Genomic DNA, 27,407 nt, shown 5'->3' with positions numbered 1-27,407 from the left:
AGAAGAAATAAACTACTTTGACATGGGTTTTGAGGCTTTTTTTTTTTTTTGTCCCTGCACCTGCAAACATGGGGTGGTGTTTGCAAAGCCCTCATGTGGACACAGGAGCTCCCTGCTGCTGAGGGGAACAATGCAGCAGCAGCTGGGGTGCACACCCCAGTGTGGGTGGTGAGCCTTCAGCCTGGCATTGGAGGGTCACACCTGGAGAAACACGGAGCAACAACCCCCTTGGGAGCACAGAAAGGCCCTTTTCTTATTGGCACCCTATCAAGTCTCTTTGCTCAGAAACTCCTGAAGAGCTTCAGGGTTGCAGTTCCCAAAGCCACACACACACAATCCTAAAGCAACTCAGAGCAGTGGTCCCAAAATCCCCCCACTGCTGGGACTTTTCCTTGCATCACTGTCCAAACAGCCATGATTCCCCTGAGTTCAAGCTGCTCTGCTTTCACTGGGCACCAGCAAGTTCATGGTCCTGGCTCCAGTGTTCCCAGTACCCCAGTACAAACTGGAGAATAAAACAAAATACCACCATAAATATGACAACTTTATTAAAATATACATATGAGTACAAATTAATGATTATATGGATAAAGTTCACTGTCTGTAAACAAATATATTAAAAAAGAGCACGTCTTTTTTGTGATATAAAGTGCAGTTATGTTTCCATATTATATACAATATGTCAGCATCGGGGGGGGTTGTAAGGACTATGGAACTAACATTTGATTATAAGATAAAATTCTCTGAAAAAGTATACACCTACATATTACAAAGAAGGGCTTGAGTTCATTTAGCAAATGAGAATCAGCTTCCCACCACATTAAATGCAGCTAACAAGAGTGTGCAGGTCTTGGGATAAATTAGGAGAGAGGCACTAATCCCCTTGGTGGAGGGAAATTTGCACTTCCCCGAGTTCACACCTTCCCCTCACCAACCCCAAACTTGCACAGAGGGAAGAAACCAAAGGACCAGACCTTGTGAAAAAACACATGGATGTACCTGCAGTTTGGGGGAACCAAATATACACGACTTTATGTACAGCTCTGATAGCGGGGGCTCCCAGCGGGCTCTGCGCTGAGCCGCGCCGGCACCGCCCCGGGAGAGGGACGAGGAGAGAAGTTGTGCATCAGTGGGGAAATAAAAAACAACCCAAACACATCCTGATCACCAGTCTGTGGGATGTGTGGCTAAATGGAACACGGAGCCCTCGCTAAGGGAGGTGCTGCCGGCACTAGGAGTGGGGCGCGCGGCAGGAGCGGCAGCAGGCTTTGCTGTAGTACCAGTGGCTGCACAGGTTCACTTTGATGGCCAAAGCACAGTTGGTTCCTGCCTGGTCCTGGCAGCTGTCGTCTGGGGGAGAGAGCACAAAAGGCATGATGAGGAAAAGAAATGAAAAATAAGCCATTGCAAGCTCCTGAGCTCATTTTCCCCCCTGCACAGCTGCCCTGAACACCACGGGCTGAGTGACACATCATCCCTGGCTGCAACTGCCACCTCCCTGATCCCTTCCAGCATCCCCCAGAGAACACCATGGAGCTTCTCAACCTGAGCAAGAAGGCTGACCCATTCAATCACACCAGGCCTGGCTTGGGGACCCTCATTTGGTCCCAGCCCTGAAGCTCAAGCTCTTTCCTGTGAAACGGAGCTGCCCAGGGATTGCTGGAGCCACCAAGGGAGCCTGGCACTGAGCTGCCCCCAAGCCAAGGGCCTCCCCTGGTAGGGCACAGGGTGACTCCAACATATTCACAATTTCTGCCCCAAGGAGGCAATTTGAGAAAGGGAATCCAGCAGTGCCACAGCCAGAGTTAAGGGCAAGTGAGATGCTGGAGACAGGAAAGAGGTCAGAGGCTGCTTCAATACTCTCCCAGCTCCTTTCAGAGCAATATTTTGCTTCAAACCCACAGAATTTCCACTTTCATATATATTTATTTTTTTTTTTCTTAAAATCCATAGGATGCATGAAACCAGGCTGGTCACCAGGTAGACAGTTGAATACAAGGTGGCCACAAGGCACCTCACAAGCTCCATGCCCCATCCTGATCCCAAGGGAGAGGGCAGCTGAGAGCACCCAGCAAGGCCAGACCTGAGCCAGGAGCCGGCCCCAAATCTGTCTCCCATTTTCATGCTTTTCTCCCACATCATCCTTATTCCCAAATCCTATTAAAGGATTAGAACCACATGTTTGCTAAAGATCACAGGGACTTTGAGCCAGCAGACGAGTCAGATAACGAGATAGTTACAGATCCCACAGGACATTCGGAGACCAAAAATCATTAAAATAATGGCACAGATGAAACTTCCTAGGCTTAAGCTGGAATCACATAGAAACAGCACCCGAGTCACCTCTCAAAGATCCATTTTATCTTTAGGTAAGGACATGCTTCTTCTGAACTCTCTCCTTAATTTAATGGGGCTACCTCCAGAAATAGCCAGTGCACCCCATTACTTGGGCACAGAGGGAGAGTTGCCCCCGTATATCCTCTCTGGGATGATTATTCAATTGGGGGCAGTGGAAGCTAAGATGCTGGCAGTGCTGCTTGGGGGTGATCCATGGAAAATCAAGGCCACAGGGTGCTGCCAGCAGTGGGGCTCACCTGGGGGCTCTGTGGGGCAGGGCTGCAGGTCGCAGGTCTGTTTGCCCACCGGCTTCACCAGCGGGTCACAGCCCCGGACGATGTCCTTCCCTTGGTAGCACTTCACATCCCGCATCCTTACACCAATTCCACAGGTTTTTGTGCACTGGGGAACAGAGAGAGGGTAAGGCAAGACCCTGCCATCACAGGGGATTGTGCTGAGCCAGAATCTACTTTAAAAAATGTGCTTGCTGGAGGTGTTAAGGCAGGAGGAGAACTCTTCCCCTGGCTGAATGCCTTGTCTCAGCACCACAACACTGGCCCCTTACTCCATCTTTGCTGCCAACACCATGAGCTTCTGCCCGGGGAGAGATGGATGTGGCCCCATCCCTGGCACTGACATCTTCCCTCCTCCTGCTGCCCCTTCGCAAGGGGCCACGAATGAGCCGGCCCAGTCCATACACTGCTCTGTAGGACCAGGGTGGCTGCAGCCAACTCAAGGCCATGGGACCCCCACAGCACCCCGGGAGTGGGGCTGCAGAGTCAGTACCTCTGCACATCCCACTGTGGGTTTGTGGAGCCACTGCTGGGCCCAGCACTCGCTGCCTGCTGCCCTTTGGATGCCTCTTCAGGCTGGGATTACAGCAGGGCTGCTTTGGCTAATTATAGGCTGTGATGATGGTTTGCAAGACTAAACAAAACGAGGCGCCTGGAGGACGGGAGAGGAAGATTGAGTTTGGGAGGGCTTGCAGGAAGCCCACGCTCGCTGGGCTGAGCCCCTTGGCCACCAAACCTCAGCTACCTTTCAGACTATGCAGGATGCTGGGGCAACCTGTGCATCCTCAATCCCTGCATCCCTAGGGCAGCCACTCCATGAGCTCTGTGCACAGCCCCAGCCATGCTCCCAACAGCGGCACCAGGAAAAAAGAGGAGGAGAAATAAAGAAAAAAAATAAATCTACAGCTGACCCCAAGCACCTCCTCTCAATCCTATTCTCCCTAAGCACAGCCAGTCCCAGTTGTACCACGGCAGGGCAGGGTCTCTGCTCCAGGCTGCCAGTGAAGCAAAAGCCCCTCTGGGTGCTCCTTCAGGGACCATGTCCTGCAGAGATTCACCCACCACCCTGGGGCATTCTGCAGGCAGTGTGACCTTTGGTACAAGGGGACAGGGCTTCACACCCCCAGGGCGAGCACATCTTGAAGGAAAAGCACTTCCCCATCTCCCTCCCATGGATCCTCCGGGCTCCCTCCCCGCTCACCTCCGACCAGGGGGTCGTGTACCACTTGAAGCACGGCCGCTCGAAGCACGTCGTCTCCTCCACGGGCTTCTTGGCCACGTCACAGTCAGCGGGGTTGCGGGTCTTGATCTTGCCATTGACAATCTCCAGGCAGAGCACGATCCTCTTCTTCACACCCCGGCCACACGTCGTGTTGCACTGCAGGGGCACGAGTGGGGCCCGATGAGATCCACACACCCCAGCCCGACCCCGCTGAGGGCACCCCCCCTCCACTGCCCCCCAAAACCAACCCCCTGTTGCAGAGGGGCTTCACTTACCCGCTCCCAGTCCTGTGCCAGCCAGTGCGAGGGGCAGTTCTTGTCCCCGCAGGGGTGGATGGCCAGTGGCTTGGTCTCCAGGTTGCACTGTGACTCGGGCACCACGCGCCCGTCGCTGGTTTTGCAGTACACGTGTCGGATCATCCTGCCCTGCCCGCAGCCACCGCTGCACTGAAACCACAGCGGGCATGGCGGGCGGTCAGGGGTGGGGAGGCAGCAGGGCTCCATCCCTGCCCCATCCCACAGTGCAGACAGAGGCCCCCACCTCCCCAACCCCATCTTCCACAAATCGTGGGGGGATTATTTGGGCTCAGCTTAAAATAGTCACAGGGAAGCTCAGCGGATCCTTCCCAGGCAGCCCCACCACAGCCAACACAGATTTAATCATCACAGAATCCTAGAGTGATTTGGGTTGGAAGGGACCTTAAAGATCATCTCGTTCTACCGCCTGCCATGGGCAGGGACACTTTCTACTATCCCAGGTTGCTCCAAGCCCTGTCCAACCCGGGCTGGAACACTTCCAGGGATGGGGCAGCCACAGCTTCTCTGGGCAACCTGTGCCAGTGCCGTGGCCCCACCGTGTTGAGCAACACTCAGCATCTCTCAGGGCAGGCAGCAGGGGAAGCACCGCAAGCAGGGAACCCCGGGGTGGCTCCCAAAGAGGTCAAGGCAAAGGGGACCGAGGAAGTGGCTGCAAATATTCCGCCCCCACTGCCCAGGGCCAGACAGGCTCTGCCCGGAGCAGCCAGTGCTCCCCAGCGCTTTCCCGGCCGCTCTTGCAGAGGCTCCTGGTGTTACATAGCGCTGCCGCTGCCATGGAAACTACTTATTTTTAGCTGATGTGAATGTATCAAAACCTGGGTAAAAATAGCTTGGGATGGAGGGGGTCTCTGGAGCTGAATTGTGCAGGAAGGGAAAAAAAGGTAGGGGCGAGGAAGAAAAAAAAAGAGAAAAGGAGAAGAGAAAAAAAAAGAGCAAAGGAAAAAAGAGGGAAAGAAAAATAAAGGAGAAAAGAAGAAAAAATTAAAAGGGGAAAAGGGAAAAGAGAAAGGGGAAAATAAAAAAAAAAAAAAGGAAAAGGGATTTAAAAAAGGAAAAGGTTTGTTTTTTTGGGCATGGAGCATCAGCATTGTCAAGGAATGCTGTGCAGCAGACAGACAAAGGGATTTTGACACCCACTAAGGCCCTCAGCCAGGTCTCTCAGGGTTTAACCCCTCCTGCACTGCATCCCCTGCAAGGCAGGACCCTCAAGGAGGACCTAGGGAGAATCTATGGGATTCACTGGGGTGCTGGATCACCACCAGTGCAGTCAGGGCGACCCAGGGTGACAGTGCTGGCAGAGGTGACACGAAGACTGGGAAAGCCAAAGCAGTGGAATTGTTTGGAGGCTGGATCCGAGCACAGGCTGCCTGCGGGTCTGTAGGAGGTGGGAGCTACCAAGGAGGATAAGCCCAACCCCAAATCTCCCAGTGCCAGAGACAAGCCAGCCTGCAAACTGTGATGGGCTGCGATGGCCACTCGGCCGGCCACTCCGGGGTCTCACCGGTCCCCAGTCGGAGACGGTCCACTGCCTGTCACAGGGTGGCCCCGTGCAGTTCTTCTCGGCCAGGGGCCGGGCGCTGGCGTCGCACAGCTTCTCCTCCTCCGAGCAGCGGATGTCCCGTGTCACCACGCTCCGCTCCCCGCACCGGGCCGAGCACTGCGGGAGGGGACAGGGGGGGACACCATCAGCCGGGGCTCCCGACACGATGGGAGCTGGGAGCCGCTGGCTTCGCGTTTGTTTGGGTTTTTTTTCCACACTTCAACATGAAACTCTAAAGGCACACGCTGAAAATGCACAAATGACTCTTCCCCAGAACCCCCTCGACAGCTTCAGCTGTCAGCTCAAGGTGCAGGAGAGCTGCATCCTGCCCGGGTGCTGTGCTCTCTGACAGGTGATGCCAGAGGGTGGGAACCCAAGGCTCCAAAAATGCCTGATCAGAGCTGAACAGTTTTAGCTGTCACTTAGAGACAGAGTGAGATCTCCCTCTCCTCCTTCCTGGGAACAGCCAGCTCCTCTTTGGAGAATGTTTTCCCCCCGAGCTGCACAACCGAGATTTTTATGCTGCAGATAAATTTGGCACTGCACAGCCCGGTGACATTATTTAGAACTGGATTTGAGTTACTACAGTCTCTCACACACACATTTGCTCCGTGCATAACGTAAAGCAGGGAAAAGTGTCAACAGCACAGCGCTCACACGCACCGCGCCGAGATGTTAATCCTCAGAGCCCTGAAATGTGCTTTTTTTTAATGCCTATTTCCCCAGCCAACTTGGCACCCCACCTCAGATGGGATCCAAAGGAGATTAGCTTTGCTGCTGGCTAAGAACAATCTACTCCAGGACTGTCTCAAGCAATCTGTCCCTGACACATGCTGGAGGAGAATACAGATTTCTGTGAAAAATAAAAAAGCCACTCTGGTTTGCTACGCCGGACAAAACGCGCCAGCACGGGCACAGGGAGCTCCTCTCTACCCGGCTGGGAAAGTCAAAACATCCTGCACCACCAGGGAATGCACCAGCCACTCCATCAGCTCCAGGGAAACTATGCACACCAGCTCGCAGAGGAACAGAGACATTGAAATTATGACTAAGATGCGTTTTGGGAGCTTCCCAGGAGGAAGAGTCATATTCCTCATGATGTAAACCATGGGGCAGGTTGGCACCCACGGACAGCTCGGCTCAGAGCTCAGTCTGCTCTTGCTTAAATAAGGTCTGTGCTTGATTTGGGAAGAGGCACCCTGAGGAAGCAGCACTGGTTTGGTCGTTTCCATGGGTTTATGTTTCTAAGGGTTGTGCTGGAACACTGTTGGTGCCTGGAAAGGAATTCAGGGCACAAACCCTTTCCACAAGTTTTCCCAAGAAAACCAGTGAGGTAGAACAGGAGCAGCACTGTGCCTTCCCAAACCATCTCAGCAGCTTTGGGGATCGGCTTAAGGCACAGCTAGGAGAAGGTTTCGTTCTCCATGTGCTGCAGAGAAATTGGAGGTGAAGAAGGGAAGTTTACAGGAATTTAATTCAGGTGTGAGATGGAATCTCCTCCCTGGCACCTTGGGGTTGAAGAGGCTGCCAAGAAAGTCATGGTGGGAGGATCTGAGCTGTGGGCTCCTGCCCTACCTCAGGGTCTCAGCAGCCCACGACTGATGGATGGCAGTGACCTCCCCATCCTATATGGGAGCCAGATCTTCATTTTAGGGGAAAAAAACCCTGCTGCACGTTGGTCCACATGCAGTGACAGCAGTGAGTGTCCGCACAGGCCAAGTGTCTGACGGCTGTGGGTGACTTTACGCCGGGAAAGGAACAGAAAAGCGCAGGCACAGCTGCTGACCCTCAGCACTGCCAGGCCAGGGACCCACCTCAGACCACTCGGACATCTCCCACTGGGGCCCACAGGCCGGGTTCTTGCAGACCTTGCGCTCGTCCGGCCGGGTGATGTCGGCGGACTCGCAGAGGTCGCTGTACACGGAGCTGTCGAACCCCGGCGAGATCATCTTCCAGCAGCGGACGATGCGGAACTGGTATCCCTCCCCACAGGTGCGGGAGCACTCGCTCCAGCTGCTCGTCTCCCACCTGCAGAGGGAAGAGAGAGAGGGGCCATCACGCCAGGCACAGGAGCATCCCATGGGAAAGCCCTGCCTGCCCTCGGCTGGAGGGAGGTGGCTGCAACAGGAGTGAGCTGTAGTCAGGCTGCCAGCACACAAGAGGTTTTCCCAAGGGATGTGAGAGGTTTTCCTAGGGGATGGGAAGCATTGCTATATGGTGGTTTCACCCAGCAGACCCCAGCTCGTGCCCACAGCTAAACACCAGCTTGTCAGGAGGAAGGGTGGCCCAGCAGGGCCTGGCCCGGTGTCCTCGGTGACAAGTGAGCGTTTGTCACCACAGGCTGCAGCTTCCCCCACTGCGACCCCGGCTGTGCCAGCACATTTCTCCATCATGCTCTTTGCCCATGTTTGACCTCTCTCTTTTCTGCCTGCTCAGCTGAAGTGCAGAGAGGACACAGCCATCCATCACCCTGCAAATCCCAGCAATAATGTCACACAAAGCTGCCTGAGCCGTGGTGGGACAGACATTCCCATCCCACCATCACTCTAACTCTGCTAACCACATGTGACAGGCTGGAAGAGCTGGGATCTGCTCCAAGCACTGCCTGTCCCTTACTGTCCCCTGCCACCACTGCCCTGACAAGAGAGGAGCAGCTTGTAAACCAAGGATAAAGACATAAAAAGTCAAGCTTTTTAAAGTACAGCAACAGAATAGCAATTTTGAATTAAATAATGAGATAAAAATGTAAAAATCTAAATGGATCAGAATTTCCAGCTCCTCTGGATGCAGGACTGCCCCGTGCAGCCTCCACGCCTCCCACTGCTGCCACTCTCCAAGCAGGAGAGCCCTGTCTCTGGCTGCCACAAGGCCTCACACCCCATGTGAGGCTCCAGGCACAACAAGCAGCCGCAGGGAGATGTCACACATTTAGAGGTGTCACTTAAATTCAGAAGGGAGATGAAACCAAGGTCTCCCCCATCCAGATCTGTCAAAATTAACATTTTCTGTTGGAAAAGTGTTGCCAGCTCAAGCAGCCTCCCATCTGCCCAAGTGCTAGGGAATGTGCTGGCTGACCTCTTTGAATTCCCAGTGCTCCCCAGTTTACCCATCACCAAGCTGCAACCACTGGTAAATCACAGAGCAGCTATTCTCCTCTACAGTGCAAACCCTTCCAGTGGAGCTGGAACAGCACAGCCATAAGGAAGACCTGCTTTATGAAAGACCAGTGGGAGAATCTGAGCATGAAAAGAGCCCTAATATTTGTGCCAAAAAATTACAGAGTTATTGCAAATAGAGATTACAGTCCCCATGGTGCCCACAGGGCAGGTGTGTTCCCAGCAGCAGCACCATTCACCTCCCCACACTTTTCGTGCCTCAGTTGCAGCCTGCCCTTGAACCTGCAGGTTCAAGGAGATCTTATACTCCATGTGTTTTCCTCCCCTGTCTTCTTTCACAATCATCCCTGCACTGGACACCTCAACAATCCCTGTGGTTGAGAGCCATGTCAGAAGACAACCTTCAGAAGGACTTCCAGCACAGGTTCCCCTCTGCACCAGCAAGCAAACCTCAGTGATGTTTGGGATGCTGGAGGAACCAGAGGGCTGGATTTGTGGCACAGTTTGTAAGCCTGGCCCTTCCACCCAATCCACTCAGATGTTCTCGGCACTCCAGCCAGGGCAGGGATGGCCCTGCACTGCTCAAAGCTGGACTTGATGAGAGCCCCAGGTGCAAACTCTGGAAGTTTTAACCTGGCAGCTTGAGCTAAAGCACTCAGGAAGAAAGTCTTGCTGCATACCCAGCACAGCTTGGGCAGATGGAACTGGGGGAGGAGGGATGGGGTTGTTACGGGGTGTCCCTGCTGCCCCCCACAAATCCACACCGACCCCCTCCCCCAAAGAAATCCACAGCAGAGGAAGCCCTCTGGGCTGTTGAGGTGGTACCTTGGCTGGCACTCTCTCCCAGCACAGAACTCATGGATGGGCTCGGGACGGGTCATGGCATCACAGTACGTGTCATCCACTTCGATCCCATCATAGCGAACACACATCGCATATGTGGACATCACTCCTAGTTTCAAAGAGAATACACACACACAACAGGATGCTTGGTGATTTTGGACATCCAAACTCTTTTTTTTTTTTTTTCCTCCCCTCTTTTTCTTTTTTTAGCTGCGTTTTTCCAAACTTCCTCCAGCAGCAAGCTGGACTTTCTGTCCCACAGGATGGATGCTGCCGGGAGGGGAGGACTGCAGTGGCCACCCAGCCAATATGAGCAGCGTGGTTGGGTTTGGCCAGCTCCAAAGCAGGCATGGCCACCCCTGCCAGGGCTTGCCACCAAAATCAATATATGACTAACACATTTTTATAGGAAATACTCAGGGCACCAAGTCTGCTTGGAAGCTCCCACCCTGCCTCGTGGGTGGAGGCGACAGAAAACGGTCCCCAACCCGCTCCATCCACCCTCTCTCTCTGTGCATTACACCCTGTTTGCACCCAGGTGCTCCCCAGGTGCATCCAGCACTCCAGGCCAAGGCAGGGCTCCTGGAGGTTTGGCAAGGAAGCACCTGCCCCTCCTGCTCCCCCTCTGAAAGTAGCGGCAGCCAGTGTCGTCAGACCGAGACCTTTTCCCCCGCAGCCTCCCGTGCCAGAGTAAATGTTGTGAAGTCCATTCTGGGACCTGGCTGGGGACCAGGAGGCTGCTCTGGCTACAGGTAACAAGAATTGCAGCTCTCAGGAACATATGGTTTACATGAAACCAAAAAAAGATCTACAGCTCTTGACATGGCCTTGCTTCTCTGCGATATGTCATTAAGAAAAGGCAATGAGAAGGGAGAAATTTAAGTAAAACCTCTCTCGGCTTGCTGCGAAACAGGGCAGAACAGGCTGGCCCAGTGAAGGGAGAAATTTGTTCAGAGAGGCTCAAAGAAGTCAAAAATGGCCCAGAACATGTGGATGACAAGATCTTGGGGAGAGGGATGGCTTGCAAAGTTCCTGTTGTGAGTGTGAGTCTGTTGGACAAGAAAAAATGCTGAAAATATAAAGTTCTTGCATTTGCTCTTTTAAGAGAAGTCCCTTAGATTGTAAACTCCTCTCTCCCCTTTCTTTCCTTCTTTGTAATTCCAGAAGCACCACAGGATCTGGATTATTTCAGGGACAGTGCAGGCGAGTGCACAACCCACATGCCTGCTTCATCACAAGGGATGGGCAGGGGCCAGGACCCCCTAACCAAGGGGTGGAGGAGGAGAAAGATCAGGTGCCTTGAAGCTTTTCAGGGGGCAAAAAGGAGGAATTTATGCAAAAAGAGGACATTTATGCATAAAGAAGAGAGGCTCAGTTTTGATATCCCTGGCATCCATGTTGCTGTTCCAGATTTACACCCTCGCAGCCGAGATCAGGCTCCAGGGTAGAAGGAGTGGGAGAAACAAAACACAATCAAAAAGCCAAATGCCATTGTGTTTCCTGCCAGAGCTGAACAATCTTCAAAATTTCACTCTGCGGGGAAGTAGCTGAGCTTTTCAAACCCCTCGAAGCTGTTAAAAAAGGGGAGGAAGGGGAAAGAAAAGGGAGACTCGGCACAGGTTTGGGGATCCTGCTGAGCCCCAGCAGGGACACAAAGCCAAGGGAAGCAAAGGCAAAGTTCAGAGCTCCCCAAAGGGAGAATGTTTTGCAGGAGGATGGACACGCTGGGCACCAAATCTTGGTCCTCAGCACACCTGAGGGGTCAGTGGGCTTTGCATGTTCAGCCCCCAGCTCCTCTCCCCGCCTTTACACCCGGGCAGAGCAGATCTGGGGTCGTGCTAAACCAGCTCCAGAGATCACAGGATCCCCTACACATCACCAGATCTTTCCCATCCCTAACAGACATAAAAGTGACTCACACACCAGGTGATTTCAGCGGTTGTGCAGAATTTGGCTGCTTCATATAACTACCTGTGGTACATGTAGAGCTGCAGGGTTCATGGGAGGAAAGCTTCCACCTGTACATGTCAGCAGCACTCACACCTTGGCCCTTTCTTAACAACTTCAATCTGTTTCTAGCGATAAGCAAACAAAACAAAACAAAACAAAAAAAAAGAAACAAAAAACAAAACAAACAAAAAAGGCATTTACAAGGCGAGCGGTGACAGGCCACGACAGACACACACATCTGGCTGCAGTTTGGTTGGGTTTGGGTTTGGGAGGGGATGTGCTTTGTTTGGCTTTGTTTGGGTTTGGTTTTTCTGATTTTTCGGGAGGTTTGTTTGTTTGAATCAATTTTTGTTTGTTTGTTTGTTTCACAACATACCTGTCCTGAGCCCCAAGTAGAATCCCCAGCCCGGTTAGAGGCAGAGCTTCCACTGTCTAGAAATAGAGAGAATGGGATAAAAATACCCACAAGTAGAAACAGTTCAGAATTTAACAAAAAAGTTTGCATTTTCTGCTCAAATACACCTGGCCCTCGGCATACAGTGACTAAAGGTGCAGTATCTCCTCCCCTGTGTCTCCAGGGCTGGGCAAACCAACTCGTGCTGCTCAATGCAGCAGAGATTTCGGCTGCTCCAATCTCCACAGCTCACTCCTTCCCAAAGCCAGCACATGGCACAGGAGTTTACGAGCCCGTTTCTCAAAGCCCACTTGCCTGCCCGCTGCTTTCGCCACTCTTCCTTTGCTTTGGCTCATTTTGGTTTGTTTTAGGTAGGTAATTTGCATCTCTCAGATCCACACTGTGCTCAAACACAGAATGCCATGGGGGGAAAGGAGTAACAGAGTCAGCCTGGTGTACAAAAATGCATTTATCAAACCAAGAATAGCAGCTTCTCCCCGTTCAGTGCATCCTCCAGGCTGTGAGGGCGTAACACATTAGGGATACTGCACCTTTACAACAAAAGGCTTCGATTCTGTTCTCATACCTTTGTTCAAACCCTTGAAACAGCTACACTGGAATAGCATACAAGGTTGTATCCTGATATCCAGTTGTCTCTGGCCTGGCGAGATATGCAGCTTGTATGATTTCTAGGCAGCAGAAGCTCTGAAAATTGCCTTATTTAGTTGTTTGTAAGAAGAAGTTCAGGTCCAGCCTATCAAATCAACCTTTAAAAGGACACTGTTGAGAATCCAGCCATTTCCTTTCGGACCCACCCTCCTTCCACCGCCAGCACTGAGCCTCCAGAAGGATTAAAAACAACAACAATCTCATTTTCCCTGTTGATTTTGCCTCTGTCAGTTTGGCAAAGGGTCGCTTCCTGCGTTTGAAATGGAACTGAAACGAATGTGACTTTTTTTTTTTTTTTGGTGGAAAAATAGCAACCTCAACTCGCTATAAATAGGGTTTTATCTGCCACAGCAGCTCTGCTTGGGGACCCACACCAGCCCCTGGTCCCTGCCACGTGCCACCAGCTGCCACCCAGCCAGGAGAGGGCTCACAAATGACACTTGTCAGTGAGATCCATTAAAACATAGCCAACACCTGCTTTTTGTGCTTTAATTTGCCTGGGAAATTGGGTATTACCTAGATCCTTCACTCTATACCCTGCTCTAAGGCACCAGTGTAACCACCAAGTTATCCTGTGACCCAGACTCCTCTCCCTTGAAAAGGAGAAATTCTTCAAAATAAGTTTTATCCTACATCTGAGGACAGAAAAATCTTTCAACAGTGTCCCTTTAACATATGTGATCCCAAAAAAGAGCTTCTATGCATAAGGAGGTCGCAGGGACAAGTTCTTTCCAGAGGAATCAGACATTTGGGCACAGGGCAGAGTTCAGCTCTGACCATTTCCAGCAAAGACAAAACTGTCCTTTTGTTCTCTTCTAAATGCAAACAGCAGCTCATTGTCCCATAAAACTGGGGAGATTTTTATTTTATTTTTTCTCTTTATTATGAGCTTTATAATGAAATTAAGTATTTTCTTCCCTGCCTGTGCTTTTCATCTGCTTTTCAAGCAACAACAGCACCAAAAATTAGCACCAGTCCCTCATCCCTAGCTGAGATCTGGGCTTTCCCTTTTCCCAAAAGGGAAAGTAGAGGAATAATCCTGACAAATACACACAAACACCACAGATCAACATCCAGAGTCCCTGGGCTCACAGTTCTCTGTGTAATTTCAGGGTTTTTTTCTAAGCAAAAGGGTGGGTTCTCTTGCAGGATAAGCCCTGGCTGCACACCACAGCATGGGATGAAGGATGAAGGGTGCCTGGATCTGTCCCACACATCCTAGAACATTTTTAAACTGCTCCAGGACAGGAGAAGCAGCATTGCATCCCTACCATGGCCCAAGAGCCACCCACCCATCCCCATCCCAGTGGGGCTTGTTCCTAGAGAGGGAACACCTCTCTGGGAGAGCTCCTGCAAGGTGCTCCTGTAACTGGGTAAATCCATCCACACTAAGACCTACAAGAGTTCAGAAAGCAATAAACTCCCCCACCTCCAACCAACACTGTCCCACACGGACAGACTGGCTGCAAAGAGCTGATCTTCCCTTGCTTGTTCATTGACAGGGAATGAAAATGAGCAAAAAGGCACCATCCATCCCAAATTGAGCCTGGGATGGATTTGGGAGGTCTCAAGTCCAACCTCCTGCCCAGAACTAGGCTGACCCCAATAACAGACTGGTCCCACAGGGCCTTGCCCTTCTCCAAGGATGGGGATCCCTGACCCTGCCCCACACCAGGACAAAGAGGTTTTCCCTTGTCTCCAATCCCCATTCCCTCCAGCACAGTTTCTGGCTGTCCCTCCAGCTCCCTTCCTCCTGATGGGACAACTCCAGCCCCCAAAGCTCTTCCCATGCCTTGTGCTCCAGCCCCCTGCCCATGACACACCAAACCCAGAGCCACATCTTGCTGTCAGTACGGGCATTTTGTAACATTTCCACTCAAAACAGCCATTAAAGGAATCCTGAAGGTCCCAATATCAATCAATGAGCTGCTACTGCAGAGCTTGTGATATTCCTGTCCAAGCAGTGACTCCTGTGCTGCTTCTGCAGCTGTTGAGGCAACAAACCCAGGCTGCTCCTGCAGGACCTGCAGTGGAGCTCCTGGTGTCCTGCTCTGCCTCTCCAACACCTCCCAGGCAGGGCCATGCCTGGGAGGTGCTGGAAGGACGTTCCTGCCATCACATGGGAGGAGGATCATAGGTGGCAGTCAACAGGGTGGGTAAGAAGGGGCCAGGACCAACTTCTGCTGCATCAGAACTCAGAGGAAGGGGCTGGGGAATAGGAGCAGGATGTCAAGAGAAGGCAAAAGGGGCCACGGCTCTGACAACAAGCTGTGACAGCAGAGAGCAAGGTCTAAGCTGACAAATGTCAGCATGGACTTACCAACACGCCCACTAAGGAGGACAATTAGCTTTCCTCTTGATTAAACACTCTCTTGACTTTCTGCTCCCAAACCTCTGGCCCTTCCTTCCAAATTAACTCCCAACAGAAAACTTACACGTACATCATCCCACCCCCACTTACCTTCTGCTTCCAAAGCAGAGAGAAAACATGCAATGGGGTCTGCATTCAGCAAAGGGCTATTATGAGTTGAAAACAACACTAAGCAGGAACTACTTTAATTAAAGACTCGTGTCCTACCTTGCTTTGTGGGTTCTGTTCCCTTGAGGGCTGCTCACGGTGACTGTGGTGTTTGAAAACGGTGTCTCTGCCGACGTGTTGGTGGCTTTGCCGTTGCTCAGCTCCAGGTAAGTGCTGTTGATGGAGTAGGTCACAACCCCATCAGTGTCCTCGTAGTCAACGTAGAGGCTGTCAATGTGTGACCCCACGGAGTTGATGGGGTCTCCCTGGGCAAAGATGCTGTTCATGGTCATGTTGAGCACCAGCTCCTTGGAGTCCGAGGCCTTGTCCAGCAGCTTGTCCGTGATGGCATTCTCCAAGAGGAACTCCCTGGAGGCGAACCTGGGGTCGAAGTCTCTGTCGTCATGGTCTGTCTGGTAAGTAGACCTGGTTACGTTTGAATCTAGATTGGAGCCAACAGGGGGGAAACAACAGTGACAACCACAAAATGCACTGAGCCTGGGAGGGGAAAGCAGCCCGGAGCAGCGGGGACACGCCTGAGCAGCCACCCAGGGGAAGAGAGGCAGGAGTTGGGTTCTTGGGGAGGGGGAATCTCGTGGGATTGTACCCCTTGGGGAGGGTGTGCAGCTTTGTGGGTCTTATTCCCTCTGTGGTGTGGCCAGAGGAGAGCTCAGCACCCGCCAGCACTGCCCCAAGCAGTAGCAGAGGTCGGAAAGGAAGGTGCCCTCCTGGCCCCAGAGCACATGCAGCCATGCTGGGAAAGCACTCAAGGCAGTTTGGGGGTGGGATGCCGAAGGGACTCGAGTGGGAAGGAGGTTGCTGGGGGCTGGGGAGGGGTGGGTGTTGACATAAAATGTTGTGACGGGGAGTTTTGAGTACCCAGGGCTCCCTCCTGTCCTCAGCATGAGGCAAAGCACAGCAGGGCATCAGCGGGGAGATTTTACCCCCATCCACCCTCCAACCCCCACCAGAAACCAGAACCTGAAGGGCAAAGAGGATTTATGAGCAGAGATGTTTTAAAGAACTTTCCGAGGTTTCCGAAACACAAACCAACAGGATCACCAGAGGTAGAAACAGAGCGTTTCTCAACAAGAGCTCTGAGAAGCAGAACAGTGAGGCCCAAGTCTCCTCCTTACCTTGGGGTTGTTTGCCCTTCAGTTTTGGCTCACAGTCAATTGTTTCTGCTCTTTCATAGACCTCATTGGTTTCCTGACCTTTGCTCAAGTTTAAATCTTCCTCCGTGTCCTGCCTTCCAAACACCTGGTTCTCCAAGTCTATCCTTTCCGTGGAGATTTTCCCAAAATAGGTTGCATTGTGCTGGATAAAACCCAATGGCACGTCCCCATCGAACTCCCTGCTCTCTTCACTATCTGACTCGGAGAAGGTGTAGTAGATGGGCTGCAGATTTTTTGAGTGTGGCTTCCTCAGGAGAGTGTATTCAAACGTGATGGATGGGTTCTTGCCATTTTGATTCCAGACCTAGCAAACAAATTAAGTTATTAGCAGTTGCAGTGAATGTATGGCACACAGAGCTTGTGATTCATTTTGGACTTGACAGTTGGTGAGCACCTACTTTGCTATTTTCCAATCTGCTTTCCTTCACATTGCCAGCTTCTTCCAACTGGAGCCCACCACAATTTTCCAAGGGTTATTTGGCATGGGGATTAGTCCCAGCTCAGGGACTGTGAGCCACAGATCACACCGAGTGACTTAGGAAAGCCACTTCAGAACTTACTGACCAAAAAGGCAAAGCCTTTTTTTTGGTGGCTTCATGAAGAGCACACACACCCTTCAGCTATTATACCCACAGTGGGGCTGGGGACTCCCAGCTGAGAACTACAACCTCTTACTGGTCTAATGTTTTATAAGCACCCAGGCAACCATCGCTTCCCCTTCCAGAGGAGCCTGGGGCTACATGGAAGCTCTCAGGAGCTGGGCTCTGGCTGGCTGCCCAGGAGAAAATTAAGGGACTTTTCTCCAAATGCCTGGTTTTAGATGGTTTGCTTTCAGGAAAGAATTGGGATTTAAGTTTTATGCACTTGTCTAAGCTCTCTGGCCCAATTTCTTATTTTCACTTTTCCTGCCAGGTAACTTGGATACAAGTGCCAAGGAGTAGAAGAGAAATCCCCCTGCAGTGCCTGAGGCATCTTCTCCCTGCAGAGAGGAGTTACCAAGCCCACATTCATTATTCACAGCCCTGCCTGCACCCGAGAGCACCAATACAGATTAAGTAGGTTTGTGTAAGTAATTGGTCACTGCTCCACTCCCCTCCTCAAGCTGCCCATGTGGCAGGACTCTGTTTCCATGGCCACCCATTCTTTGATCCAATGCAGGTTTTCTCTTCCCCATCACCCCCAGCCTTGAGAACCTGAAAAAAACCCCAAAAATCAAAGCTCACCATTATGTTCAGCCCTTGATTTGTTGGTCCTTGGGCAACAATGTACTCGATGCCGGTCTCGTACACGTCCATGGGCCGGCGGTACTTGAACACTGTGCCTGCAATGTTGAAGTTCTTTGGACTGTCAACTTTATAGTTCCCATTGAAGAAATAGTACCCAGCTTCATCAGCCACAGCTTCAAACGAGAGAGAAAAGTCAGGGCCATCACATGCAAGAGCAGAGGTGTGTGATACCACCCCTTGCTCATTCAGGGGATAAAATTAGAGTGTCACAGTCGTAAAACAAGCAATTCTCCTACACTGCAATGCATTGGTCACTTATCTCCAACACAAATCACACGAGTATGTGCCCAGAGTTCTGGGCCATGTGTACACTGCAAGCTCCTGGGTATGTGGCTTTCACTTGCCCATGGCTACTCTCACCCTTTTGGCACCAGCACAGGGTGAACATTTAACAATCCCAGCCCTGCAGACAGAGCCTGTCAGATGGCCAAGGGCAGGAGCTGTCTCCTTGGGAGCCCTGAGCTGATGCCACCTGAGCCAGCAGTGGCCCAAATAGGTCACCCAGAGCTAGCCCAGGAACTGTTAACTAAATCAAGCCTTTTTCATTCATAGAATCATCCTAGAATAGTTTGGGTTGGAAGGGACCTTAAAGCTCATCTTTTTCCAATCTCCTGTCATGGGCAGAGACACCTTCCACTAGACCAGGTTGCTCGGAGTCACATCCAACCTGGCCTTGAACACTTCCAAGGGTGTGGCATCCACCTTCCTGCACATGGCACGAGCCTTTGAGGCAGCAGAGCATGACAGCAGCAAATGTGCTTCTCTTGGGCAAGTCCAGATTTTTCCACACTGCTCCCAAGCAGCTTTGCCACCTCCACCATGAGATGGATGGTGTGGCCACCAACAGTTCAGTGAGGCAACATGTAGATAACATCCTCCTGGTGCTGTTTTCACGGGGCCATTGCACATTCCCCATGTGGGAGAACGTGGAGGGAATCACAAGAGAGGTGAAATCACTCTGCCATCTGTGATCCAGCACCAGAGTGTTTGTCACACCACACTGAAATCACAATAATATTGACCAACAGTTCCTGCACTAAAGCAATCAAAGTGTTGATAAACACGGCCCAGGTGCTCAGAGACTGCAGAGAAGAGCAACACACTGGCTTAGACAACACGGTTGGATTTGCACTGACTACAGATTTAGCTCATGTCTGCAATAAATGGACTCGATGATCCTTGTGGGTCCCTTCCAACTCAGGATATTCTAGGATGACAAAACCGCTTCCAGCTTCGCGTTGGAAAAAGCATTATCCAGCATAGGCATGCATCCTAGGGAAGCACCAAGAGGTTATACACACCCAGAACATCTGCAGACTTTTTCCGTTCCACTATCTGGATATCCCTCGCTCCGGCGGGAATGTGCGTTACCAGAGAGTAGCCTACGGGAAACTACGGATTAATGAAAGGATCTTTGTAACACATAATCTGAATGAAACACTCCACAGTCCCTGCAACATAGTAAACACTCTGGCCTGGGCCCAAAATTATTTTTAAGGAGTTATGGATTTAAAAAAGCCCCTAATGTTGGTAACTGTTAAGCTGAAAAGATGATCTTGTCGGTAATAGGAAATTCATCCTGGTTTACAGGGGGAAAACGCATCCAAAGGGGGAAAGGATGCAATCCTTACATGCACAGATATCATGTTTATCAAAACTGGTGTAAGAAAAAGCTATCTTCAAATACATTATCAGCTAGAGAAGCTGTCTCATGGTTCAGTATTGATCCCATTGTCAGCCAGTCTTCCTAAAACACCTGCAAGAAATTACAGCTGGTTTCTCCTCTGATTCCCCTTTGCTTAGCACTAGGCAAGAGATGGGATGGGACAAGTCCTCCTACATCCACTGAGGTTCCTGCAGCTTGCTCCATCTCAAACTGATCCTCGGAGAGCATTAATCACAGTTCCTGAGTTAGACTGCTATATTTAGGACAAGTAGGTTCTGCTGATTTTTGAAATCCTGGTGTTTCAAAATATCATTGCTTCCTGTTATTACAAATAATTTATTTCTAGTCTTACTGGGTCATGAGTGTCCTGGTTTCGGCTAAAATAGACACCACCCTCTTGCATAACCCTCTTGCACCAATCAAAACCAGAGACACCTCTGGTTTCTGACAACCCTCATGCTAAATTCCTGTTTGGTTGTTTGTTTTTTTTTAAACAAGGCTTTCTCTGCCCAAATTTACAAGTGGCATTAACAAACACAGAACACGTGGGGAAAAAAAAAAAACTGAAGCTGGGCAGTTGGTAAAGATTGAAAGCCATTTACCAAGGAAATAAGTACATTTTAAAAACCAGCCCTCTGACACAAATAAAGCCCACGGTCCCCAAGGCCTCACCAAGATGAGAATTTCCTTTCCGGTAACTGCCGGTTACGTGGGTGCAGCTGCTCCCATCTCCTTGGCAAACTCCACATTTATCCAAGGTGTGGGTGGAAAAGAGAATGCCATCACAGCCAATGGGCTAAAAAATGCACAAACAGAGCATTGAGGGTCAGGCAAACGTTGCACCATCGCAATTTTCTGAATGCTACTAACAGTATTTTTGCTATAATGTTTAACAACCTCACATTTTCCAGACACGCAAACCCCTCGGAAATCAGTGTATTTGCAGGATGTTCCATCCCGAGCCTGAACCATTAACTGTCTCTGGCCATCCACAGTGGTGCAATGAAGGTCACAGGGCTTGCTAGAAATGTGAACATAGTCATCTAAGGGGAAAGGATATAAAGAGAGATTCAAAACCAGCAGAAACACAATAACTTTCATCCTACAGAAGTCAAGGAACCTCTGCCAAGCTAAACAACAGCAGCAACAGAACAACTGCAGAGCAGCCAACAGTTCAGAAGTTGCCACCTCTTGTGTTTCAGGCTAGACAGGAGATGGCACTTCTGACAGTGTAACAGCCCTCTGCTGCAAGGCTTTGCACAGCCTGGCAGACCTCTCTGCTGCCAGGAAGAGATGCCCAAGGAATGCCAGTGGCATCACCAGCATCAGCCCAGGGCAGGCACCAAAGCAGCAACACTGCTCTGTGCAGAGACTTGCACAAAAACACGCATGTTCACATAGCAGCACTCCATACAGGAGTTAAATAAACAGATGTATTGTTAGAAAGACATAAGTAAGCCTATATTCAAACCCATAGCAACTTAAAACATTTTATACTATATAACTTTTCCATAAACGTTCACCCCATGTTGGACTTAATTCGCCCTTTCCTTTCTGCAGACAAAACTGTCTGGCAGCATCCACCAGCACAGCAGTCCCACATTTTACAACATCCACAGGAAACAAATTACAAACTCATATTTGCATCAGAAAACATGATGCCGAGTGTTTATCTCCCCCAAATCCTGAGCAGCAGTGTACCCACTGGCCTGTGTGCCCCAGCAAGGCAGCACCAGTGTCAAAACATTACTGTGCAAATCCCCCAGGAGCCACGTGAGCACCTGCTAAAACACAAAGCAATTCACTGCAACATCCCTGGTGAATCAGCCTGAGGAGCAAACATGTTTAGAGAAACTGTCACCTTGCCACAGCAAAGGGACAAAGCCACCAAGGAGCTGCAGCTCATGGGCCAAGTTCTACCCTGCTGACCCTGCTAGGGCTGGAGAGGGAAGGGCTTGTTACACAGTAAAGGAGGCAACAAGTGATTTCATGGAGAGTAACTGTTCTTAGGCATGGACAGAGACCACTAAAATAAAGTTGCAACAGATCCCATCTCTATTTTTAGGCACCCAATGGCACTGTGAATCTGAAGAACCAGCACTCAGCAGTCTCCTCGACAGGAGAAGGGTCTTGAGTACCCAGTAGCTCTAAAACTTGGCCATGATTTGTGTTGTAACACTTGGTTCTGATGGGAGTTTGGTGTCTAACATTTAAATAAAACCTCAGTCTCTGACTCCCAGGTTGTTCCTGCAGTTCTGTGTCACTCACCCCTGGTGACCAAACCGACTGACTGAATCTGGGTGACGTTTGACAGAGCACATGGAGGGCGTGGGAGCGACAAATGTCACCGAAACACAGCACAGCCAGCAATGGCCTCATCTCAAAGGACACTCGTCCGGGTGAGCCTGACCCTCCCTGCCAGCACAGCCCATCACCCCATGCTCTCACATCCTCCTCCAGCCCCTCTGGTCCCCATGAGCTGAGAGCAACACTGGCTACAGCCTCAAATTCATGTTATTATTCAATTTTTAAGCTACCCTGCAGCTGCCAAACATGCCTTTGAAGTTGGGACAGCTGATTGTGCCTCTGAAAAATCATTTTGAAACAGCAGAGGAGGAGCCTTCCTGCAGGCTGTAGCATCATAACTATCAAAATATTTGGCTGAGCATTATGAAACACACAAAGAATGTCTTGTTACCAGGATATAAAGGTTTCCATTGATATGTTCTGCCATTATACACATGGGAGTTAAATGATGAGCACTGCTCCTCTCGGAAGCTCCTTCCGTTCGCAGGGCACTCCTAGAATAGGATACATTAACATCCTGATGGAAACAAAGTGCAGGAAAAGTTTCTGGCACATCACAACCAGCTGCAAGGAGTGTTTCCACCACCTTCCCCATCCAGGGCTATATCCTCCTCCTCCTCCTCCTCCTTCTCCTCCCCCCACTGCAGGAACAGCCAGGGGGGCCCCCTGGGAAATGGTGCAATTACTACCAACGCTGGGGTTTTATGGTCTCCAGCAAAGGTAAAAGGCCCAAAGTCCTGACATAATAGTGATGGGCATTAAAGAAGGGGACTCCCAGTTGCTTGGAGGGGCAGCAGGGTGACAGCTACAGGGCAAATAGTGTTGCCTCTCCCAGGGACCCAGAAATGCCATACATGACTTCCCACACTGATTGTTCCCAACAAGACAAAAGATATCCTTACTTGTACTTTGCAGAGCTGGTATCTTTTGGATGTCCCAGTGCAAGTTTTATTAGCCAGCCCACTCACCGATTTTCTTCTGAATAAGGAGATGATGGTTAGACAAGGATCAGAAATAATTTTCCCTTTTTTAGATATATTTGTCCCTTGTCTCTGTAAGGTCAGTCTCCATGTAGCAGAGAGATCTAACATAATCTCCCTGGAGTGGGTAGCAAAGGTCTCTCTGGCTTTGTTACCTGCAGCATCAACTATTCCAGCAGGTATCATGGGGATGAGGGCTGGGGACAAAGTTTACAAAGTGCTTTTTGGTGACCACACAGCCTGGAGAGAGCAGAGCCAGGCACAGAGCACCTGGGATCAGCAGGTCCCCAACCAACCCTGCACCATAGGGGTCCTCACTGCTGTGCCCAGAAGCCTTGGGAATGGGCTCACAGTGTGTCTGCTGCCTGCTGCACTAATCCCTGCTGGAGACACTGCAGGGCCAGCACAGGAGTAGCTTGGCTGGCAGCCCTGGCAGGGATGCCCAGGGCACAGCACCCTCAGGGACACTCCTTCTGCCCAAACAGGGGTCAGACACCTTTCTATCAGCCCTTATTCACTGAGCAACAACATTTTGGATCGAGTTTACCTCCAGCAAGCTGGAGTCTCCTCCCCCCCCCCCTCACCAAGTGAGTGCCGTACCTCTGCCGCAGGCAGTGCCTCTCCTGGGATTTGACACCTCCCCCACAGGTCCTGGTACACGCCGTCCACTTGGTCCACTCGCCCCACCAGTACGCCGTGACGTCTGCCCCCTCCTCCAGGCTGTTGGAGGTCTGTGTCAGGTCCTGCTTGGAGCAGGTGGGGCAAGAGAAGCAGCAGTCAGTGTCCACACCCCGGAGCCTGGGTGAGGGGACTGAGGGCATCCCCCTCCCAGCCTGCCCTGTGAGATCAGAGCATTGCCTTCTCCAGCTGAGGTCAGCTCTGAGGTTTCCATCCTGCAACAAGTCTTGCATTTTTCCAGTTGTGTTTTCATTACAAATTGGAATGAAAAGGCAATATTTGGGATTCCTCAGGAAAGGAAATGCTCATTGTTTCTCTCAGTTGGCAAAACCAAGCTCCCAAATAACCCCAAACGCTCCAAGACTTTTGGTGCTCTCTGACTCTTGTTCCACAGAGAATTCAGGGAGCTGGAAAGCCAGTTGCAGCCAAAAGCTTCACTGAAAGCTTCAGCAAACCCTTGCAAAACCCCTCTGCAGCAGGAGAGCATGCTAGTGGGTGCCACCGGGTGCCAGCAGGCTGGAGGAGCCTGTGTACTCTCTTTGCAAGCACAGGTTTGGCACATCAGGAGGGTCCCTGACACCCCCACGTCCCACCTCCTGGTGCAGCCATGCAGAGGCCAAATGAGATGCATCCACATCCCTTACCAAGGGGCATAGAGCCTGCTGGGGGATCCCAGCTATTGCTCATTGCAGTGGGAGGGACTTAATTTTCCCCCCAGAATCACCTGCTGGTTAGGGGAGTGCTATAATTTCTGTGCTTACTGAAAAAGGGATAAAATTATTCCATGCAAAGTAAATGAAAGCTCCAGCCACTGCAGGGACCGAGGAGTGATGCCCTAGAGCAGGGCTCAGCCTTTCAGAGTCCTTGAAATGACCTGTGAATACTGTTAGCCATGAAAGTACAACCTTATTATTGTCCCCTAAAAGGTACAACTTACAAGCCCAAACTAAAGAGCTAAGCCAAGTCAGAAAGCTCCACGCTTTCTGGAGACCCAATGCATGCACAGAGCAGTCCTGCAAAAGCCCCAGGGTTTGCTCTTTCAGACACTGCAGCATTTTAAAGCCCAGGGACCCCCTGGAAGGTGATGTTCTTACCTGAGCTATCACAAATAAAACGTTGCCCGCAAGAAGAAGGGCCAGGGTGCCTTTCAGCTGCGATCGGGCACTGACGGAGATGCTGCTCCACCTCCACTTAGGTACCTTCATCCTAGAAAGCAACCAGACACTGCACTAAGCAAAAATCCCACCCAGCCCCACCACCAGCAGCAGGGGCTGCTTTGCTGCCTGGGTTACACAGCACATGTGTTCTCCAGCATTCCCAGTGACACCAGCCTCCAGTGACTGCAAGGGCTTGAGCCTAAAATTATATTTAATTAGTGGAAGCATTAACACAGTACAGGTTCACTTCCCAGCTCGGTTGTTCTCTGTCAAACCACAACTTTGCACGGGTTTCCAGTGGCTGCACCTGACACCACTCCAAGCCTGTCTTGAAAGAGAGCACGACTTACACCACAGCAAGTAACTAGAAGTGTCCCTGGATCCATAAAAGCAGTGCATTTAAATATCCTCATTTACAGAACTGGTCCTGGAAGAATGAGATGAAAGGCTTCATAAACAAAAAAGTGCAATTAACAGCCATTATTTCTCCTTTTTTTTTCATTTGTTCCACTCCAATTCCCATCGATTCCCAGGGAAGGAGCCTGTTCTTATAGAAAAGAAACGCCCCACAATTAAAGAGCAGAAATGAAGTATCCCAAGTGTCAGCCTTTCATCTCTTTCTCCATCTGCCTCATGAAAGAGAGTAACCCAGAATGGCATTTTCTTAAATAAAACCCAGCTCAAAACCACAATACGTTTTATTGTGAACCTCGCTGCAAGAGCCAGAAAGGAGCAGGTTTCAGGAAATCATGCTTCCAGGCAATCAAAGCAGCTCACGTCTGTAAGAAAAGGAAAGAAAAAATATCCTCCCCTGAGCTAATTTCCCTTGAAAAGCAGCTAGACAGTATCTTTGGGAAGCAGGGGGGTGGGAGAGGTGCTGCTCCTGAAGAGAGGGGGCAGGACTGCAGACCTGCAACATAAAGAGCTTCTTTCCTACCGCTTTTTTTTTTTTTCTTTTCCTCCTTGCAAAGGTTTTTGTAGCGGTTTTGGAAATGCAGAATTGCCGGCAATACCAGCACTGCTTTGGTATCTGGCTTAGAAAAATTACCAGAGGGTTTCCAGGTCCCCAAATGCGCTCTGCGAGCGCCCTAGAGAAGAGGTCCAGCATGCAAAAGAGACTTTCCAAGAGGCAGATCCATTGATTAATGGGAGCCCAGAGCGCTTGGCCGGGGATCTCGGGGACAGGTGGCTGAGACTTGCCTTACACTTGGTTCTCATTAAGGCTCCCAGACACTCCTGACTCGAAGCCAATACCAGAGCGCGCTCGGAGTTTATCCTACAGGCGGTCGGGGCTGCGTGGTTAAATAGAGGAAAAATTAAGGAAAGCGGGGAGGGATGTGGCCGAGCAGCATCGCGGAGCCGGCACCGGGGGAGCGCCGGCGGCAGGAGGGAGATGCGGGGGCGATGATGCAGAGCCGGGATGCGGGGCTCGACTTCTGCGGGGCGGGCAGCGGGGAAGGGTCCGGAGGAGCCGGGATGGGACGGGACAGGACGGGACGGGCCGTACCTGGCGGCGGCGGGGCCGGGCGGGACGATGCTCCGGGGCCGGGCGGGAGCGGCGGCGGCGCGGAGCGGAGCAGCGGCGGCCCCAGACGCTCTCTCCCTCCTTCTCCCTCTCCCGACTTCAAAGGGCAGCCAAAAGCGCCGGGGCTTCCAGCGAGGAGGAGCCGCCGCAGTGGCTCCCCCCAGCCCGCGCCGGCCGCTCTTATAGCGGCGACGGGGGGGGAGAGTGGGGGGGGATAAGGGGGGAGAGCGGGCGGAATTCACACCTCTCGGCCCGGGATGCCCCCACCCCGGTTAACCCCTCGCCTCCCCCGGCGCCGGCCCGCGGCCGCCAGCCGGTTTCCTGCGGCGAGACCGGGGGGGCACAGGCGGGGGGAGCCCGCAGCGCACGCATGCGTTCCCTCCGGTCCACGCAGCGCTGGTCCCCCCCCCGGGGCACCTCCCGGGAGGATGCTGGGCTCCCCCACTTCGCGGGGCACCCACCGGGAGGATGCTGCACTCCCCCTCCTCGTGGACCCCCGCGAGGATGCTCTGCTCCCCCCGCTTCCCGGCCATCTCCCGGGAGGATGCTGCTCTCCCCTCCTCGGGTGAGGGAACGCTACCTGCTGCCCCCACCCCTACACCCAGCCCCGCATCGCCGGCCGAAACACTGCCGGTACCCTGGTGGGCAGCGCGAGGTCGCATCCTGCCTCTGGAAGGGCAGAGGGGAGGGGTGGTTGGATATGGACTGCCAGGCTTTTAATTTCACTTTCTGCTGAAAATTAACCCAAATCTTCGAGGTTCTGGGGTTTTGGGGGTTGTTTGCTGAGGCCCGGTGTCAGTCGTGCTGCTTGAAACAGTTTTCTGCCGCGCAGAAAATGGGGTCAGAAAATTGGCTGGGGGCACGTGAAGAGCCGTTTTGGATGAGGACAGACCCCCTGGCTCAGTGACAGCCGTGCACGGGTTGTATCTGGTCTGTGTGTGTGAGAGAGAGAGAAAAGCCTGTGGGTAAAGAAGGCCACAGTTACACAGTGTATATAACCTATAGATGATATATCTGGTCTGTTCTCTGCAGTCAGTACGTGTAAAATGTGGTGAGACACCTCACCTACGTGGCAACACACACTCCCATGCATTCCTCAGCAAGTCCCCCCTGCACGGGCACTGGTGACATCCCATCAGCTCTGAGCAGCCCACCTGAACAATCCCTTCACCCCACCAGAGATTCTTCAGCTCAAGCCTTTACTCCTTCCCCTCTAGACTTGCCCTGCACAGGGCTAAACCAGTGCTCCCAGTGCACCCAAGGCCATCACTGAGGTTATGGCACTGGCTGCTCTTGGACCTTGGTGGCCACGTTCAGCCCTGTCACCATTTGCCACAGGCCAGGAGTGTCCATCTGCAGGGCCTCAGGGTGAGTGCAACCCCACCATGGGGCAGAGATCCCCACACAGCTCCCAACACTCTGCAGGGAATCACT

At 51.6% G+C, this 27,407-nt stretch overlaps 1 protein-coding gene across 4 annotated transcripts; it reads right to left on the bottom strand.

The window, feature by feature from the left end:
• Positions 1 to 529: 529 nt before the first annotated feature.
• Positions 530 to 24,508, bottom strand: ADAMTSL2 (ADAMTS like 2). Of its 4 annotated transcripts, XM_017809913.1 has the most exons (18): positions 24,386 to 24,508; positions 23,214 to 23,356; positions 22,536 to 22,611; positions 22,025 to 22,127; positions 20,224 to 20,369; positions 19,999 to 20,122; positions 18,962 to 19,042; positions 17,598 to 17,773; positions 16,336 to 16,678; positions 15,260 to 15,641; positions 11,640 to 11,743; positions 9,651 to 9,777; positions 7,524 to 7,737; positions 5,671 to 5,826; positions 4,128 to 4,298; positions 3,832 to 4,008; positions 2,595 to 2,739; positions 530 to 1,350 (listed from the first exon to the last, which is right to left on the bottom strand). In XM_017809913.1, exons 1-18 carry the CDS (start codon positions 24,494 to 24,496, stop codon positions 1,232 to 1,234), a joined length of 2,898 nt encoding a protein of 965 aa, XP_017665402.1. In that variant the 5' UTR covers positions 24,497 to 24,508; the 3' UTR covers positions 530 to 1,231. The 4 variants fall into 4 exon arrangements, with proteins under 4 accessions (XP_017665402.1, XP_017665399.1, XP_017665401.1 ...); XM_017809910.1 differs by lacking the exon at positions 24,386 to 24,508 and having other exon boundaries at positions 16,414 to 16,678; positions 23,214 to 23,473; XM_017809912.1 differs by lacking the exon at positions 24,386 to 24,508 and having other exon boundaries at positions 15,260 to 15,608; positions 16,414 to 16,678; positions 23,214 to 23,473.
• Between the last annotated feature and the right edge of the window lie 2,899 nt (positions 24,509 to 27,407).

Source organism: Lepidothrix coronata, unplaced genomic scaffold (assembly GCF_001604755.1).
Source record: "Lepidothrix coronata isolate B3197 unplaced genomic scaffold, Lepidothrix_coronata-1.0 Scaffold28, whole genome shotgun sequence".
In the NCBI taxonomy this organism is placed as follows: Eukaryota; Metazoa; Chordata; class Aves; order Passeriformes; family Pipridae; genus Lepidothrix; species Lepidothrix coronata.
The sequence above is the reverse complement of the archived record's forward strand: the minus strand, read 5'-3'. Positions and strand labels throughout refer to the sequence as shown.

What these genes read in the sequence shown, in the direction of transcription:
- ADAMTSL2 (XM_017809913.1), bottom strand. Translation starts at nt 24,496, where the DNA reads ATGAAGGTACCTAAGTGGAGGTGGAGCAGCATCTCCGTCAGTGCCCGA. An exon ending in GCGTGTCTGGAAAATGTGAG is followed by an intron (nt 20,123 to 20,223) that starts GTTGTTAAACAT and finishes TGCATTTTTTAG; the next exon opens with CCCATTGGCTGTGATGGCAT. An exon ending in GAAGGGCAAACAACCCCAAG is followed by an intron (nt 15,642 to 16,335) that starts GTAAGGAGGAGA and finishes GCTCCAATCTAG; the next exon opens with ATTCAAACGTAACCAGGTCT.